This window comes from Pseudorasbora parva, chromosome 15 (assembly GCF_024679245.1).
Source record: "Pseudorasbora parva isolate DD20220531a chromosome 15, ASM2467924v1, whole genome shotgun sequence".
In the NCBI taxonomy this organism is placed as follows: domain Eukaryota; kingdom Metazoa; phylum Chordata; class Actinopteri; order Cypriniformes; family Gobionidae; genus Pseudorasbora; species Pseudorasbora parva.
This window is the reverse complement of record NC_090186.1, coordinates 2,952,551-2,966,397: the sequence shown is the minus strand read 5'-3', so window position 1 is coordinate 2,966,397 and position 13,847 is coordinate 2,952,551. Positions and strand designations below refer to the sequence as shown.

General features: G+C 40.7%; 2 protein-coding genes and 1 pseudogene across 2 annotated transcripts in view; 2 read left to right on the top strand and 1 right to left on the bottom strand.

Moving 5' to 3' along the window:
• The window catches only part of nt5dc1 (5'-nucleotidase domain containing 1), a 68,563-nt gene extending 65,382 nt beyond the window's left edge, over positions 1 to 3,181 (top strand). The window contains exon 12 of the mRNA XM_067418437.1: positions 2,326 to 3,181. Within this exon, the coding sequence (XP_067274538.1) occupies positions 2,326 to 2,438 (113 nt within the window). The 3' untranslated portion in view covers positions 2,439 to 3,181. The remainder of the gene's footprint in view (positions 1 to 2,325) is intronic.
• A 2,749-nt stretch (positions 3,182 to 5,930) lies between these two features.
• On the bottom strand, positions 5,931 to 6,046 carry LOC137042115 (5S ribosomal RNA; annotated as a pseudogene).
• A 2,233-nt stretch (positions 6,047 to 8,279) lies between these two features.
• The window catches only part of dse (dermatan sulfate epimerase), a 37,771-nt gene continuing 32,203 nt past the window's right edge, over positions 8,280 to 13,847 (top strand). The window contains exon 1 of the mRNA XM_067416718.1: positions 8,280 to 8,436. The gene's annotated coding sequence lies outside the window, so the exon portion shown is untranslated. The remainder of the gene's footprint in view (positions 8,437 to 13,847) is intronic.

The window sequence follows — 13,847 nt, the reverse complement described above, 5'->3', positions numbered from 1 at the left end:
TTCAGTACACATAGAAAAACCTAAAAATGCTGAAAAAAAAAGCTTTAATAATGTCTAAATGTGTATCTGAGTGCATACGGAAGAGAATCTGACTTTAGGACCCAGTGGAACAGCTCACCCGCTCCATATAGAGCTATAAGGACATCTGGAGTCATCAAATATCACCCTATATTATTATTATTTTCACACCCGATGTGAGATATTTTGAGCTGAATTATCAGGGTTATGCATAAGATGCTGCTTAATGTGCTTAAATTATATTATTTATTGATTACATTTAGTAATTTAAAGGTAAATCAAATAAATTGCATTGAAAAAATTTATAATACATATATGATGAGCTTTCTGGACCAAAAAAGGGCTTTGGGTCATTTTGACCCGTGAGGAATTAATTTGTTATTGACTGGTCAGATTATTGGATTATCATCTGATTTATATATCATTTAACCAGTTTAGCTTCAAGCACATATTCCTGAAAGATTGCTATTAAATAATATTAATAGTTCTTAATTATATTTCATCTTTGAAGTGTGCTCTTATCTGGCATAAAGTGGGATATTTTAATCTTTTAACGCCTGGTTTCACAGACGAGGTTTAATCTAGTCCCAGATTTAATGCGTGTTTGAGCGGTTTAAACTGAAAGCATATCTTAAAACATGTCAGTGCCGTTGTTTTTTTTTTCTAGTGCATATTTATAAAAGCTGCTTAAATGCTTTAATTGAACTAAGGCCTAATTCTGGTTTAATCTAAGCCCTCTCTGTGGAACCAGGTCTAAGTTTTCTTCATCACGTGCCTGTCCTGTCTTGTGTGCACATGTGTGGGTTGTGTTATTTTGGGCATGTGCTCCTGTCATTGTCTGATCCCTCCCCCTTATTGGTTAATTTGTCCCCTCTGTGTTCCCTCAGTCCCTGCTTAATTTATCCCCTTTATAAGCTCCTTGTGTTTGTCGGGTCGTTGTTATGTCTATGTTTTCCCCGTGATTCCTTTGAGTTGTGTTTTGTTATTTCTAGTTTATGTTGCCCCCTCGTAGGTTTTGTTTTGTATTTGTTTTTTTAAATAAATAAATTGTTCATTTCTGCACTTGACTAGTGATGGCCAAATGAAGCGTTTCGAAGCATTATTGCTTTCTGATACAATAGTGTCGAAAATGGTTCATTACTCGAAGCTTCATTCGGATAGAAATTGCAGCAACCTCTCCTGGTGAAGTAAATGTAATGCAAATAATTTTCTGTATTTTTGATCAAATAAATGCAGGCTTGATGAGCAGAAGAAACTTCGTTCAAAAACATTACAAATAGAAATGTGTCTAAACTTTTGGCCTTTACTAATATATATATATATATATTGTGAGGATGGAGGAATGAGGATGGAGGATTCCCACTCACAAGACCCATAAAGGCACTAAACACATCGATACCAAGCCCATCTCACTACAGCGGCTGGACAATCATTTAACAAAGTGACGAGAATAGTTTTTGTGCGCAAAAAAATCAAAACAATGACTTTATCCGCCAAGATATTGTCTTCTGTGTAGGTCTCAGACGTGAGCTCAGGCGATAGCGGCGCTCCTATACTTGTAGAGTTGTCATATTCTTGCTCATGCGTCGAGTTCACGTCAATAACTTGGTGGATTAAATCGTTATTTAGATTTTTTGCGCACAATAACTATTTTCGTCGCATTGTAAAATGATTGTCCAGCCGCTGTAGTGAGATGGGCTTTGTGTCGATGTGTTTAGTGCCTTTATGGGTCTTGTGAGTGGGAATGTACTGAATGCCAACGGAGGCCTTTCTGAAGCCTTTCTCAGCTTTACACTAAAATATCTTCATTTGTGTTCTGAAGATAAACGAAGGTCTTACGGGTGTCCAATGACATGATGGTGAGGAATTAATTAAATAATTTTCATTTTTGGGTGAACTAACCCTTTAAAGGGAGTGAGGGTATATCATTTCACTTGATTTAATTCCTCCGTCCTCGCGTCCTGAAGGGCCGGAGCTAAGACGCGAGGAAAGGAAACGAGGATGAACAAATAAGAATTGGGAAGCACCCCTATGTGTGGAAAGCTACTGAGAGGGATTGTTTTGACACTGGGGTGTAAGAGATTGTGGCTTCTGTGATGTCTTCAGTTCACACTCGATGCTGGCTCTGATGACCGTGTTCACTGTGGCTCTTTCTTGCAAGAAATAAACCTTTATAATTATAATTGGCTAATGTTTGTCTCTTATTCAGTAAAGGGACAGAGTTCATTTTTTTGCCATTACAGTGACATTCAAGGGGAATATTTCTTTGCCACCCTCTTTAAATCCCCCATTTTATCTCTCTTCCAGATCTTCCTCTAGACTTTAAGTTCCAGAGATTCTCATCGGATAAGCCCGTCACGAGCGGTTATTACCCCAGACCTCCAGACTCGCTGCTGAAATGGCCGGAGAACTTGTCCTGAACCCTCACGTCTGTCCTCATTGACCAGGAGATTGTTTCACCGTTGCGTTCTCAAGCTTCACCACAGAGCTAGACCATCCATTTGTCCAATCAGTGTGAGCGTAACGCCCAGAGCCCGGTCTGTGTATCTTCACACCCTTCCTCAATCCGCCACACAGTATGACGTTGTGTCCGTATAGATGCTGAATATCCGTACGTTGATCATTGGATGTAGGAGGAAGTCACAATGTGTCGTGTCTCATCCAGCGTTGTGCGTTCTCTACCATTAAACTGCTTTTAATGGCGTAAAGAAGAAAAAAAACAGGTTTGGTTTTATTCTGTCGTTTTTTATGAAGGGAATGTTACCTCAGGATGTGTTCCTGCAGCTGATGTAAATGCTTTCTGGAGGAAAACAAGCACAAATTATATTGAATATTCATGTAATCAAGAAACAGCCATGAGTTCTTCGCTCCTTTTGTGATTGGTTGATGTTTTGAGAGTGGTGTAGACTACATTCTGTATTTGGTTCAGATATGTGTTCTGCAAATGAGAAAATGAATGCCATACTTCCAAACTACAAAAATGCATTAAAGGAATAGTTCAACAAAAAGATTATGGTGAGTAAATAAGGTTATTGGAAGATGAAGAGTCGTCACGCAGCTCTTTTCCATACGAAGACCACATATGTCAAGGTTAAAGGGTTCGCTCCACACCCGTCAGACCTTCGTCCATCTTCACACACAGTTTAAGATATTTTATATTTAGTCCGAGAGCGTATGCGAGTGTATGCACACTATACTGTCCATGTCCAGAAAGGGAATAAAAACATCATCACAGTAGTCCATATGAGACATCAGTGGGTTAATTAGAGTCTCTTGAAGCATCCAAAATACATTTGGGTCCAAAAATAACAAAAACTACGACTTTATTCAGCATTGGCTTCTCTTCTGGGTCTGTTTTCAGCTGCTGACGTGTTATCTGGTCCGTCCGAGCTTCTTTATAGTCTGAGGAGACGCACGCTGTCCATGTCCATTCAAACGGTTATGATTCAGTGAATCGATCAATGATTCAGATCGCCAATGTCACGTGATTTCAGCAGTTTGACACGGGATCCGAATCATGAATCAATTTGATGATTCATAACCGTTTGAATCTTTATTTGAGGATTGACCACAAACCCGGAAGAGAAGACAATGCTGAATAAAGTCGTAGTTTTTGTTATTTTTGGACCCAAATGTATTTTGGATGCTTCAAGAGACTCTAATTAACCCACTGATGTCTCATATGGACTACTGTGATGATGTTTTTATTCCCTTTCTGGACATGGACAGTATAGTGTGCATACACTTGCAGACGCTCTCGGACTAAATATAAAATATCTTAAACTGTGTGTGAAGATGAACGGAGGTCTTACGGGTGTGGGACGACATTAGGGAGAGGAGTTAAAGACAGACATTTCATTTTTTGGCTGAACTAACCGTTTTAATATAAAAAGCACAGTAAAACGAGTCCATATGCCTCAAGAAGAACATTTCAACTGATCCTTTTCTCTCCACTGAGATCATTGCAGTCGGTTCATTGATTGCGAGAGCTGAACTCAAGACCGGATCAGTGAATGAACTGTTTTTTTTTTTTGTGGTGGTTCTTCTCAAGGAGCTAGCTCATCCAGTTCATCAGACGGATTTGTTCAACTCACGGACTGCAGTCGAGTTTACGATCACTGAAGGGAAAGTTAATCAATGAATACCGACGTGTTTTTATCTGTTCCTCTACGGAAGAGGATTAGGGCCAAACAATTAAACCATCTCGAGAATAATGTCATTATAATGCCAGATTAAACTCAAAAAATGTTGAGAAAAAAGTCGGAAATTAAAATGTTGAGAATAAACTCGTTACGTTTTGAAATTGAAGTCGTGTTTCGAGAAGAAACGTACAATTTTGAGGAAAAATAGTCGCAATAAATTGAGAATAAAATAATAAAGGGGAAAAAAGTCAAAATAAAATGTTGCTAATAAAAATTACATTTTGAGAATTAAATTGTTTTGAGAAAAAACTTTTATTGAAATAAAATGTAGAGAATAGATGTATTTTGAAAAATAAACAAATTTAAAAATAAAATGAGAATAAAATCATAAAATCTTTAGAATAAAGTTGTTTTATTTAAACTTTTTTTGCTTGAAATTTAAGGATTTTTCTTCTCAATTTTTTTTTCTCGACACAACTTTATTCTCAACATTGTATGTTTATTCTCAACATTTTATTTAGACTTTTTCCTAAATTTAAGGAGCTTTTTTCAAGACGCAACTTTATTCTAAATTTAATGTTTATTCTCAACATTTTATTTCAACTTTTTTCTTGAAATGTAAGTTTTTTTTCTCTAAACACAACTTTATTTGCACATTATACTGAATTTAATCACGAGATGGTTTTACTTTTTTACTATTGCGTGGCCCTAATCCTCTTCCGTAGTTCCTCGCACTAAGCGATCAGAAGTTTGGAACAGGGTGAGTGAAGATAGTGGTGAAATATTCCTTGTAATTGCCTTTGTTTCAGGTCTTCATTGTTATTGAATGAAGAGGGGGGAATATTTTTTCGGTGTATGTAATGTTATCGTAACATTGTGTAAAATATATTGTGCCGTTGGGTGATAGTGAGTGTACACAGTCTGTTTTTGTCATGCGCAGGACCAATGTTGAATGGTGCCAAGCTTTACCCAGCCCTTTAGTGATTTAATGTGTCAGGGCACATCTCTCACCTAAACCCTGTGATTTGTTCCATGTGTGTGCTGGCCCTGAGCTTTCATGATTTGTTTAATGCAATGTAAGTGGAATTGATGTTTTTTTCAGAGTGCTCTGATGAGGTTTTCTGCAGTGGTCGGCCCTAATGGATTCTGCATAAAAGCAGTACAGTGTTAAAACTACTTAAACTCCAGGGCCATTTTTGGGGATTTCCGCCTGGATTTGGCCGACCCAAATTGAAAAGCCTCCCATACACACATACAGTGGTGTAAGTTCAAAATGTTGGTGTCATTTTACAGGAAACCCTTTAAAGTTACATAAAACACTGCTAAAAGTCTTAAACATGTAAGTATATGTTGTCTAAGCTGTAATAACCCCCCAAAAGTAGGGGCTTTTTGATTTTTTTTGCATAAATTAATTTTTGAAAGTGTGTAACTCAGGCCCTGTGTGCTCTAGGACCCTGCAGACACTTTGGGCTGCTTCCACTAAACTCCAGAAAATAGTGGAAAAAAGAAGTTTGTCTGTGTCATGATGTGCAAGATTTATTCAAATGAGTCTGAAAGGACAAATTTGGCCAGGATGCCGGGGCTACATCCCTACTCTATCGAAGGACATCCTGGGATCTTTAACGACCACAGAGAGTCGGGACCTCGGTTTAACGTCTCATCCGAAAGACAGTGCTCTTTGTCAGTATAGTGTCCCCATCACTATACTGGGGCGTTAGGACCCACACAGACCACAGGGAGAGCGCCCCCTGCTGGCCTCACTAACACCTCTACCAGCAGCTCCTGGTTTTCCCAGTTGGTCTCCCATCCAGGTACTGACCAGGCTCAGCCCTGTTTAGCTTCAGTGAGAAACCAGTCTTGGGCTACAGGGTGATATGGCTGCTGGTATACAATAAAATACAATATCCCAGTGTCATTAAATTAATTATATATGCTGGAAGCAGCCCAAACTGTCTGCAGGGTCCTAGAGCACACAGGGCCTGAGTTACACACTTTCAAAAATGAATTTATATTAAAAAAATCAAAAGGCGCCTCATTTTTTGGGGGTTTATAACAGCTTGGACAACATATACTTACATGTTTATGACTTTTAGCAGTGTTTTATGTAACTTTAAAGGGTTTCCTGTAAAATGACAACAACATTTTGAACCTAGACCACTGTATGTGTGTATGGGAGGCTTTTCAATTTGGGTCGGCCAAATCCAGGCGGAAATGGCACCAGAGTAATTTAGTGTAAATACATTACTTTGTCTAAAACAAATGCCAAAGTGATGCATATCTCCAGAATGTAGAGACTCTGAGCTTTCAAATGGGGCCACATATGAGGTCAGAGCTCCTCCTGACATTTAACATGGAAAGTATATTCATGACGATGCCATTCCCGTCCCTGTACAGGGTCCTCGTAGTTTAAGAGGTTAGAAGGTTTAACAGAGATGCCCAAAACTGAGTGGCAGCTTCGTCACGGGTTCAGGAGTGTGGAAATCCTCATCATAAGCATGAACTACTTTTCTCAAATTAAAAAACAACAAAAGTCTCTTCTGCTGTATGTCGTGAGTAGCACTAGTGCTTGTTTATTGAGTGCAGGGAAAGTGTTCATATGTGCAGATCCAATAAAAAAAGAACATTGTGTAAGAGGTGTCCATGTGTTGTCGTCTCTCCTGAATGCCAGTGCATATTTAATAAATGCTTTATTTTATAACTGGATGGTAGATGCACAGCCTGCAAAGAAATACATTTCATTATAATATCACCGTCAAGATTGTGGGTTCACATTTACAAAAACAATATATAAAAGGTAAGGTCTTATGTCCTTTTTTAGTATTTTGCCTAGTTTATTTTAAATGGTCATGTGACCAATTTAAGTATAACTAGTCCATGCCGTATTTTTTAGTATTAAAATGACATGATCTTTAAAACTGATGTTTAGTTGGTCTACAGAAGGTCATACCACAATTCAAAGTTCATATTCTCAGCATTTCATGTCAACTACTCCACTGACCTACTCCTATAATCAGTTATGGGTAAAAAAAGTAATTCATTACTAGATTATTAATTATTACTTTCTTTATCTTTCATCATAACTAACTAACTTATTACGGGAGTTTTGTCACGAGTCCAGAACTCAGCCTCTGATAAACTCGCTCTGTTTGATTGACAGCTCCAGCGATTGTTCTTTGATCTCTTTCTATATTTCATTTAATCACAGTTTAAATAACAGATTATTTTCATCTACTGAGAGAAACAATGTGAAGTTGAGCGTTTAGTCTCTGGTTTGATTTACTGACACAGACACAGAACATCTGACTGTACATGAATCATTACATATCAGAAACCACTGATCTCAGATCAGGCATTAGAGTTAAACACGGTTACTCACATGTTGTGGCGTTACTGTCGAGTCCATATCGAAAGAGTCACTAGATGCCGAAATTGCGACTGATTACTCAAAGAATCCACAGTGAAATGTAGCAAATACACATTAATAACGCTCAACTGAGACACTCACACTGATGAAGATAAATCAGCTCATTCCTAGCATTAGGATCCTTTGGAAGGGAATGTTATCTGTAGTCGCTCGTCTCTCCTCGTCATCTCACTAACACTCCAGTGGGCGGAGCCAGAGCTGTGAAGATGATGAAGTGGGTGGAGCCAGGTTTGTGCCGACGAAGTAGGCGGGGCCAGCGTTGTTATAAGTGGGCGGGGCCATAATTGTGATTATGAAGTGGGCGGGGCCATATATGTGAGGAAGTGGGTGGGGGCCAGATTTGTGACAATGAAGGGGGCGGGGTCAGAGCTATGATGATAAAGTGGTTCTGAAACTCCATATTATTATAGTATGATGAGCTCTTGTGTCAAAAGCTCAAGGATAATGTGATTCCTGAGACCATGACCTCTTTAAATGTGTATCTGTTTCCACTATATTAAACATTGTATTTTATTTTGTTTGCAACAATAACTGCTTACAGTTATTTATAAATACGATTGTTTACTAGAGAGAGAGAGAGAGAGAGAGAGAGAGAGAGAGAGAGAGAGAGAGAGAGAGATATGATTATATCTCGTATATCTCCCCTCCCTCCCTCTCTCTCCTCCACACACCGCACCTCCTCCTCCTCCCGCAGATGTGACGCTGGTTTGGTTTCTCTTCTTTCTCTCTGCGCAGCTGATCGCGGTTCTGAAGACGAACACTTTCAGGCCAGCGGATGCTTTCCATCAGGCATGAGACCCATGACTTCGGCGCTTTTGGGGAAGGTTAAGATAGCGCGAGTGGATCTGAGAGGTAACGGAGCTCATAATGACTTTCCGTTCGGTTTGGTAGAAGTTTTGATGTGTTGTAGCCTTCTCTGAAAACCTGAGAACCCGCCAGTGAACAGGCTAGTGAACCCCCACACGAAGTCAAAAAAGTTAAAATATATAGTTTTTTTTGTTATCGGTAGATTAATATACGATTTATACATTGGCTAAACTGCTTTATTTAAATTTAGTTTATGTTTTCATAGAGCTTTAGTCAGTGTGACTTATTATTGGAGATGTTATTATTTTTTATGAAAAAACAACAATTTAGATTATCTGTAGAACACACAATCTATATCTGATATCGTGTTTTTCGATATCATCGCTTTATAGTCCATTACAAATGTATGTTTATATTTAAGAGTCCAGCTGGATTGAAACAATCCTGTACATCTTTGAGTGTGTGTGTGTGTGTGTGTGTGTGTGTGTGCTCAGATCCTTCACACACAGCTTATGCAAGCATTAGTTGTTTGACCATGTGTTTAGCAGGAATGCAGTGGGGTCAAGGGCCACTGCTGTGACTTGTCCTTTGTGGTTTCACCTTGCTTTCGCAGAGATTTATCTGGAACCCAATGAGCGAAGTGCTAACTGGAAGGAAATTATGCATTCTTGATGCTACAGAAGTTGTGCATAGATCACTCATATGTTGAGCAACAGGATGGGAGTATAATATTTGGAGTGAAGGCTGATTTTGTGTGTGTGTGTGTGTGTGTGTGTGTGTGTGTGTGTGTGTGTGTGTGTGTGTGTGTGTGTGTGTGTGTGTGTGTGTGTGTGTGTGTGTGTATTTCTATGGGTAATAGATACCGGCTGCGCTGGACACATGTCTAGACACCCCATAAAACTGGACCAGCTAATTTTCCATTTGACCAACGGCGTGTTAGTCAGTCTGGAGGAGGAACAGAGAGCTCACATTCCGGCTGATGGAAAGACACAGTTGTGGTTCGCTGAATATTAGCGAGTTCTCAATGTTCTCAGGCACAACAGGCTTTAAAGCAGATCAAAACAAATCAATAATAAGCATTCTCTGGGACTAAAGGTCCTGCTAATCCATCTCACTTTCATGAACGTTAATTTGCTTTCCCCGTTCTTCGCTGGTATGCCAAGTCAGCTTTAGGCAAGCCATTCGTAGGTTGACTTCCTCAAAAGTGTAAACACTGTGGCTTTGTTTGTCCAAGCTAACAAGGTCTGTGATTCCTGGAGAAAGCTATTGGTTTGCATTCCCATACAACTAAATTCTAGGCTAACAAATGATTTATTTTTTGGAACCAATAACTTGCATTATAAAAAGCATAAGACTAATTCATCTGGAAGTACAGGAAAATGGCGTCATAATCATGTTAAACATTACAATGTGCACAGTCCCAAGTTCCAACAGATTTTTTCCGTTGGCTTTTGGATTATTGCAGAAAATAAGCTTTGTGGTTGGCAGATGTTTATGAATCTTACACATTGTGTAAGACAGCAAATAGTGTCTGCCCAGATCTGGTACATGTGGATTCAACGCATACCAGATGTGGGCCGGATCTGGGCCGACACTATGTTGCTGTCTGGGAGACTAGGGGTGGGAATCACAGGGTACTTTACAAAACGATACACAATACATGGCTCATGATACCAAAAATATCACGATACAGCAATTCTGCGATAATCAATATATTGCTAGACAATCCTATAAGGATACATCATGATATCTGTATAGCTATGAAAACAAAGGCCTGTGAAATGAGCTCGGTAAAGCCACAGTTTCCTCCTAATCTCTAACCGTTTCTCTTCCTAATCTCCTCCATATCACTTTAAAATATCATTCCTTGCAGAATTCAAACGGGTCCGATACATTCTCTGTGCTATCATGTCTCTGGACCGGAGCTGCAGTGGTTCACTGACACTAACGTGAAACCAGACTTCATTCACCTCAATGAAAAGAATATTTACACAGTCCGACTCAATCCCTATCCCCTATATAGTGCACTGTCTGATCATTCCCTATCCCCTATATAGAGCACTGTCTGATCGTTCCCTACCCCTATATAGTGCACTGTCTGATCGTTCCCTATCCCCTATATAGTGCACTGTCTGATCGTTCCCTATCCCCTATATAGAGCACTGTCTGATCGTTCCCTATCCCCTATATAGTACACTGTCTGATCATTCCCTATCCCCTATATAGTACACTGTCTGATCATTCCCTATCCCCTATATAGTGCACTGTCTGATCATTCCCTATCCCCTATATAGAGCACTGTCTGATCGTTCCCTATCCCCTATATAGTGCACTGTCTGATCGTTCCCTATCCCCTATATAGTGCACTGTCTGATCGTTCCCTATCCCCTATATAGAGCACTGTCTGATCGTTCCCTATCCCCTATATAGTGCACTGTCTAATCGTTCCCTATCCCCTATATAGTGCACTGTCTGATCGTTCCCTATCCCCTATATAGTGCACTGTCTGATCGTTCCCTATCCCCTATATAGTGCACTGTCTGATCGTTCCCTATCCCCTATATAGTGCACTGTCTGATCGTTCCCTATCCCCTATATAGAGCACTGTCTGATCGTCCCCTATCCCCTATATAGAGCACTGTCTGATCGTTCCCTATCCCCTATATAGAGCACTGTCTGATCGTTCCCTATCCCCTATATAGAGCACTGTCTGATCGTTCCCTATCCCCTATATAGAGCACTGTCTGATCGTTCCCTATCCCCTATATAGAGCACTATCTGATCATTCCCTATCCCCTATATAGTGCACTGTCTGATCATTCCCTATCCCCTATATAGAGCACTGTCTGATCGTTCCCTATCCCCTATATAGTGCACTATCTGATCATTCCCTATCCCCTATATAGAGCGCTGTCTGATCGTTCCCTATCCCCTATATAGAGCACTGTCTGATCGTTCCCTATCCCCTATATAGTGCACTGTCTGATCGTTCCCTATCCCCTATATAGTGCAATGTCTGATCGTTCCCTATCCCCTATATAGTACACTGTCTGATCGTTCCCTATCCCCTATATGGAGCACTGTCTGATCGTTCCCTATCCCCTATATAGTGCACTGTCTGATCGTTCCCTATCCCCTATATAGTACACTGTCTGATCGTTCCCTATCCCCTATATAGAGCACTGTCTGATTGTTCCCTATCCCCTATATAGTGTACTGTCTGATCGTTCCCTATCCCCTATATAGAGCACTGTCTGATCATTCCCTATCCCCTATATAGTGCACTGTCTGATCGTTCCCTATCCCGTATATAGTGCACTGTCTGATCGTTCCCTATCCCCTATATAGTGCACTGTCTGATCGTTCCCTATCCCCTATATAGTGCACTGTCTGATCGTTCCCTATCCCCTATATAGTGCACTATCTGATCATTCCCTATCCCCTATATAGTGCAATGTCTGATCGTTCCCTATCCCCTATATAGTACACTGTCTGATCGTTCCCTATCCCCTATATGGAGCACTGTCTGATCGTTCCCTATCCCCTATATAGTGCACTGTCTGATCGTTCCCTATCCCCTATATAGTACACTGTCTGATCGTTCCCTATCCCCTATATAGAGCACTGTCTGATTGTTCCCTATCCCCTATATAGTGTACTGTCTGATCGTTCCCTATCCCCTATATAGAGCACTGTCTGATCATTCCCTATCCCCTATATAGTGCACTGTCTGATCGTTCCCTATCCCGTATATAGTGCACTGTCTGATCGTTCCCTATCCCCTATATAGTGCACTGTCTGATCGTTCCCTATCCCCTATATAGTGCACTGTCTGATCGTTCCCTATCCCCTATATAGTGCACTATCTGATCATTCCCTATCCCCTATATAGAGCGCTGTCTGATCGTTCCCTATCCCCTATATAGAGCACTGTCTGATCGTTCCCTATCCCCTATATAGTGCACTGTCTAATCGTTCCCTATCCCCTATATAGTGCACTGTCTGATCGTTCCCTATCCCCTATATAGTACACTGTCTGATCGTTCCCTATCCCCTATATAGAGCACTGTCTGATCGTTCCCTATCCCCTATATAGTGCACTGTCTGATCGTTCCCTATCCCCTATATAGTGCACTGTCTGATCGTTCCCTATCCCCTATATAGTGCACTGTCTGATCGTTCCCTATCCCCTATATAGTGCACTGTCTGATCGTTCCCTATCCCCTATATAGTACACTGTCTGATCGTTCCCTATCCCCTATATAGAGCACTGTATGATTGTTCCCTATCCCCTATATAGTGCACTGTCTGATCGTTCCCTATCCCCTATATAGTACACTGTCTGATCGTTCCCTATCCCCTATATAGAGCACTGTATGATTGTTCCCTATCCCCTATATAGTGTACTGTCTGATCGTTCCCTATCCCCTATATAGTGCACTGTCTGATCGTTCCCTATCCCCTATATAGTGCACACTGTGCCATTCACCATGTAGAAAGCAGTAAATGTGCGAGCAAGTGACTAATTTTATCCACAGATTCAGAGTCTATTTGGGGGCAGGGCTTTAGATTCTAGAGAGCATTTGATTGGAGAATCTGAAGTGTAGAGTTATGTCAAAATCTAGTTAGTTTAGCTAAATCTGCTGAAGTCTTTTGGGCCGACTGATTCAAGTTGATAGAAGAGCAACTTTGACTGAAATAACCACTCGTTACAACCGAGGTATGCAGCAAAGCATTTGTGAAGCCACAACACACACAACCTTGAGGCGGATGGGCTACAACAGCAGAAGACCCCACCGGGTACCACTCATCTCCACTACAAATAGGAAAAAGAGGCGACAATTTGCACAAGCTCACCAAAAATGGACAGTTGAAGACTGGAAAACTGTGGCCTGGTCTGATGAGTCTCGATTTCTGTTGAGACATTCAGATGGTAGAGTCAGAATTTGGCGTAAACAGAATGAGATCATGGATCCATCATGCCTTGTTACCACTGTGCAGGCTGGTGGTGGTGGTGTAATGGTGTGGGGGATGTTTTCTTGGCACACTTTAGGCCCCTTAGTGCCAATTGGGCATCGTTTAAATGCCACGGCCTACCTGAGCATTGTTTCTGACCCTGTCCATCCCTTTATGACCACCATGTACCCATCCTCTTATGGCTACTTCCAGCAGGATAATGCACCATGTCACAAAGCTCGAATCATTTCAAATTGGTTTCTTGAACATGACAATGAGTTGACTGTACTAAAATGGCCGCCACAGTCACCAGATCTCAACCCAATAGAGCATCTTTGGGATGTGGAACGGGAGCTTCGTGCCCTGGATGTGCATCCCACAAATCTCCATCAACTGCAAGATGCTCTCCGATCAATATGGGCCAACATTTCTAAAGAATGCTTTCAGCGGCTTGTTGAATCAATGCCACGTAGAATTAAGGCAGTTCTGAAGGAGAAAGG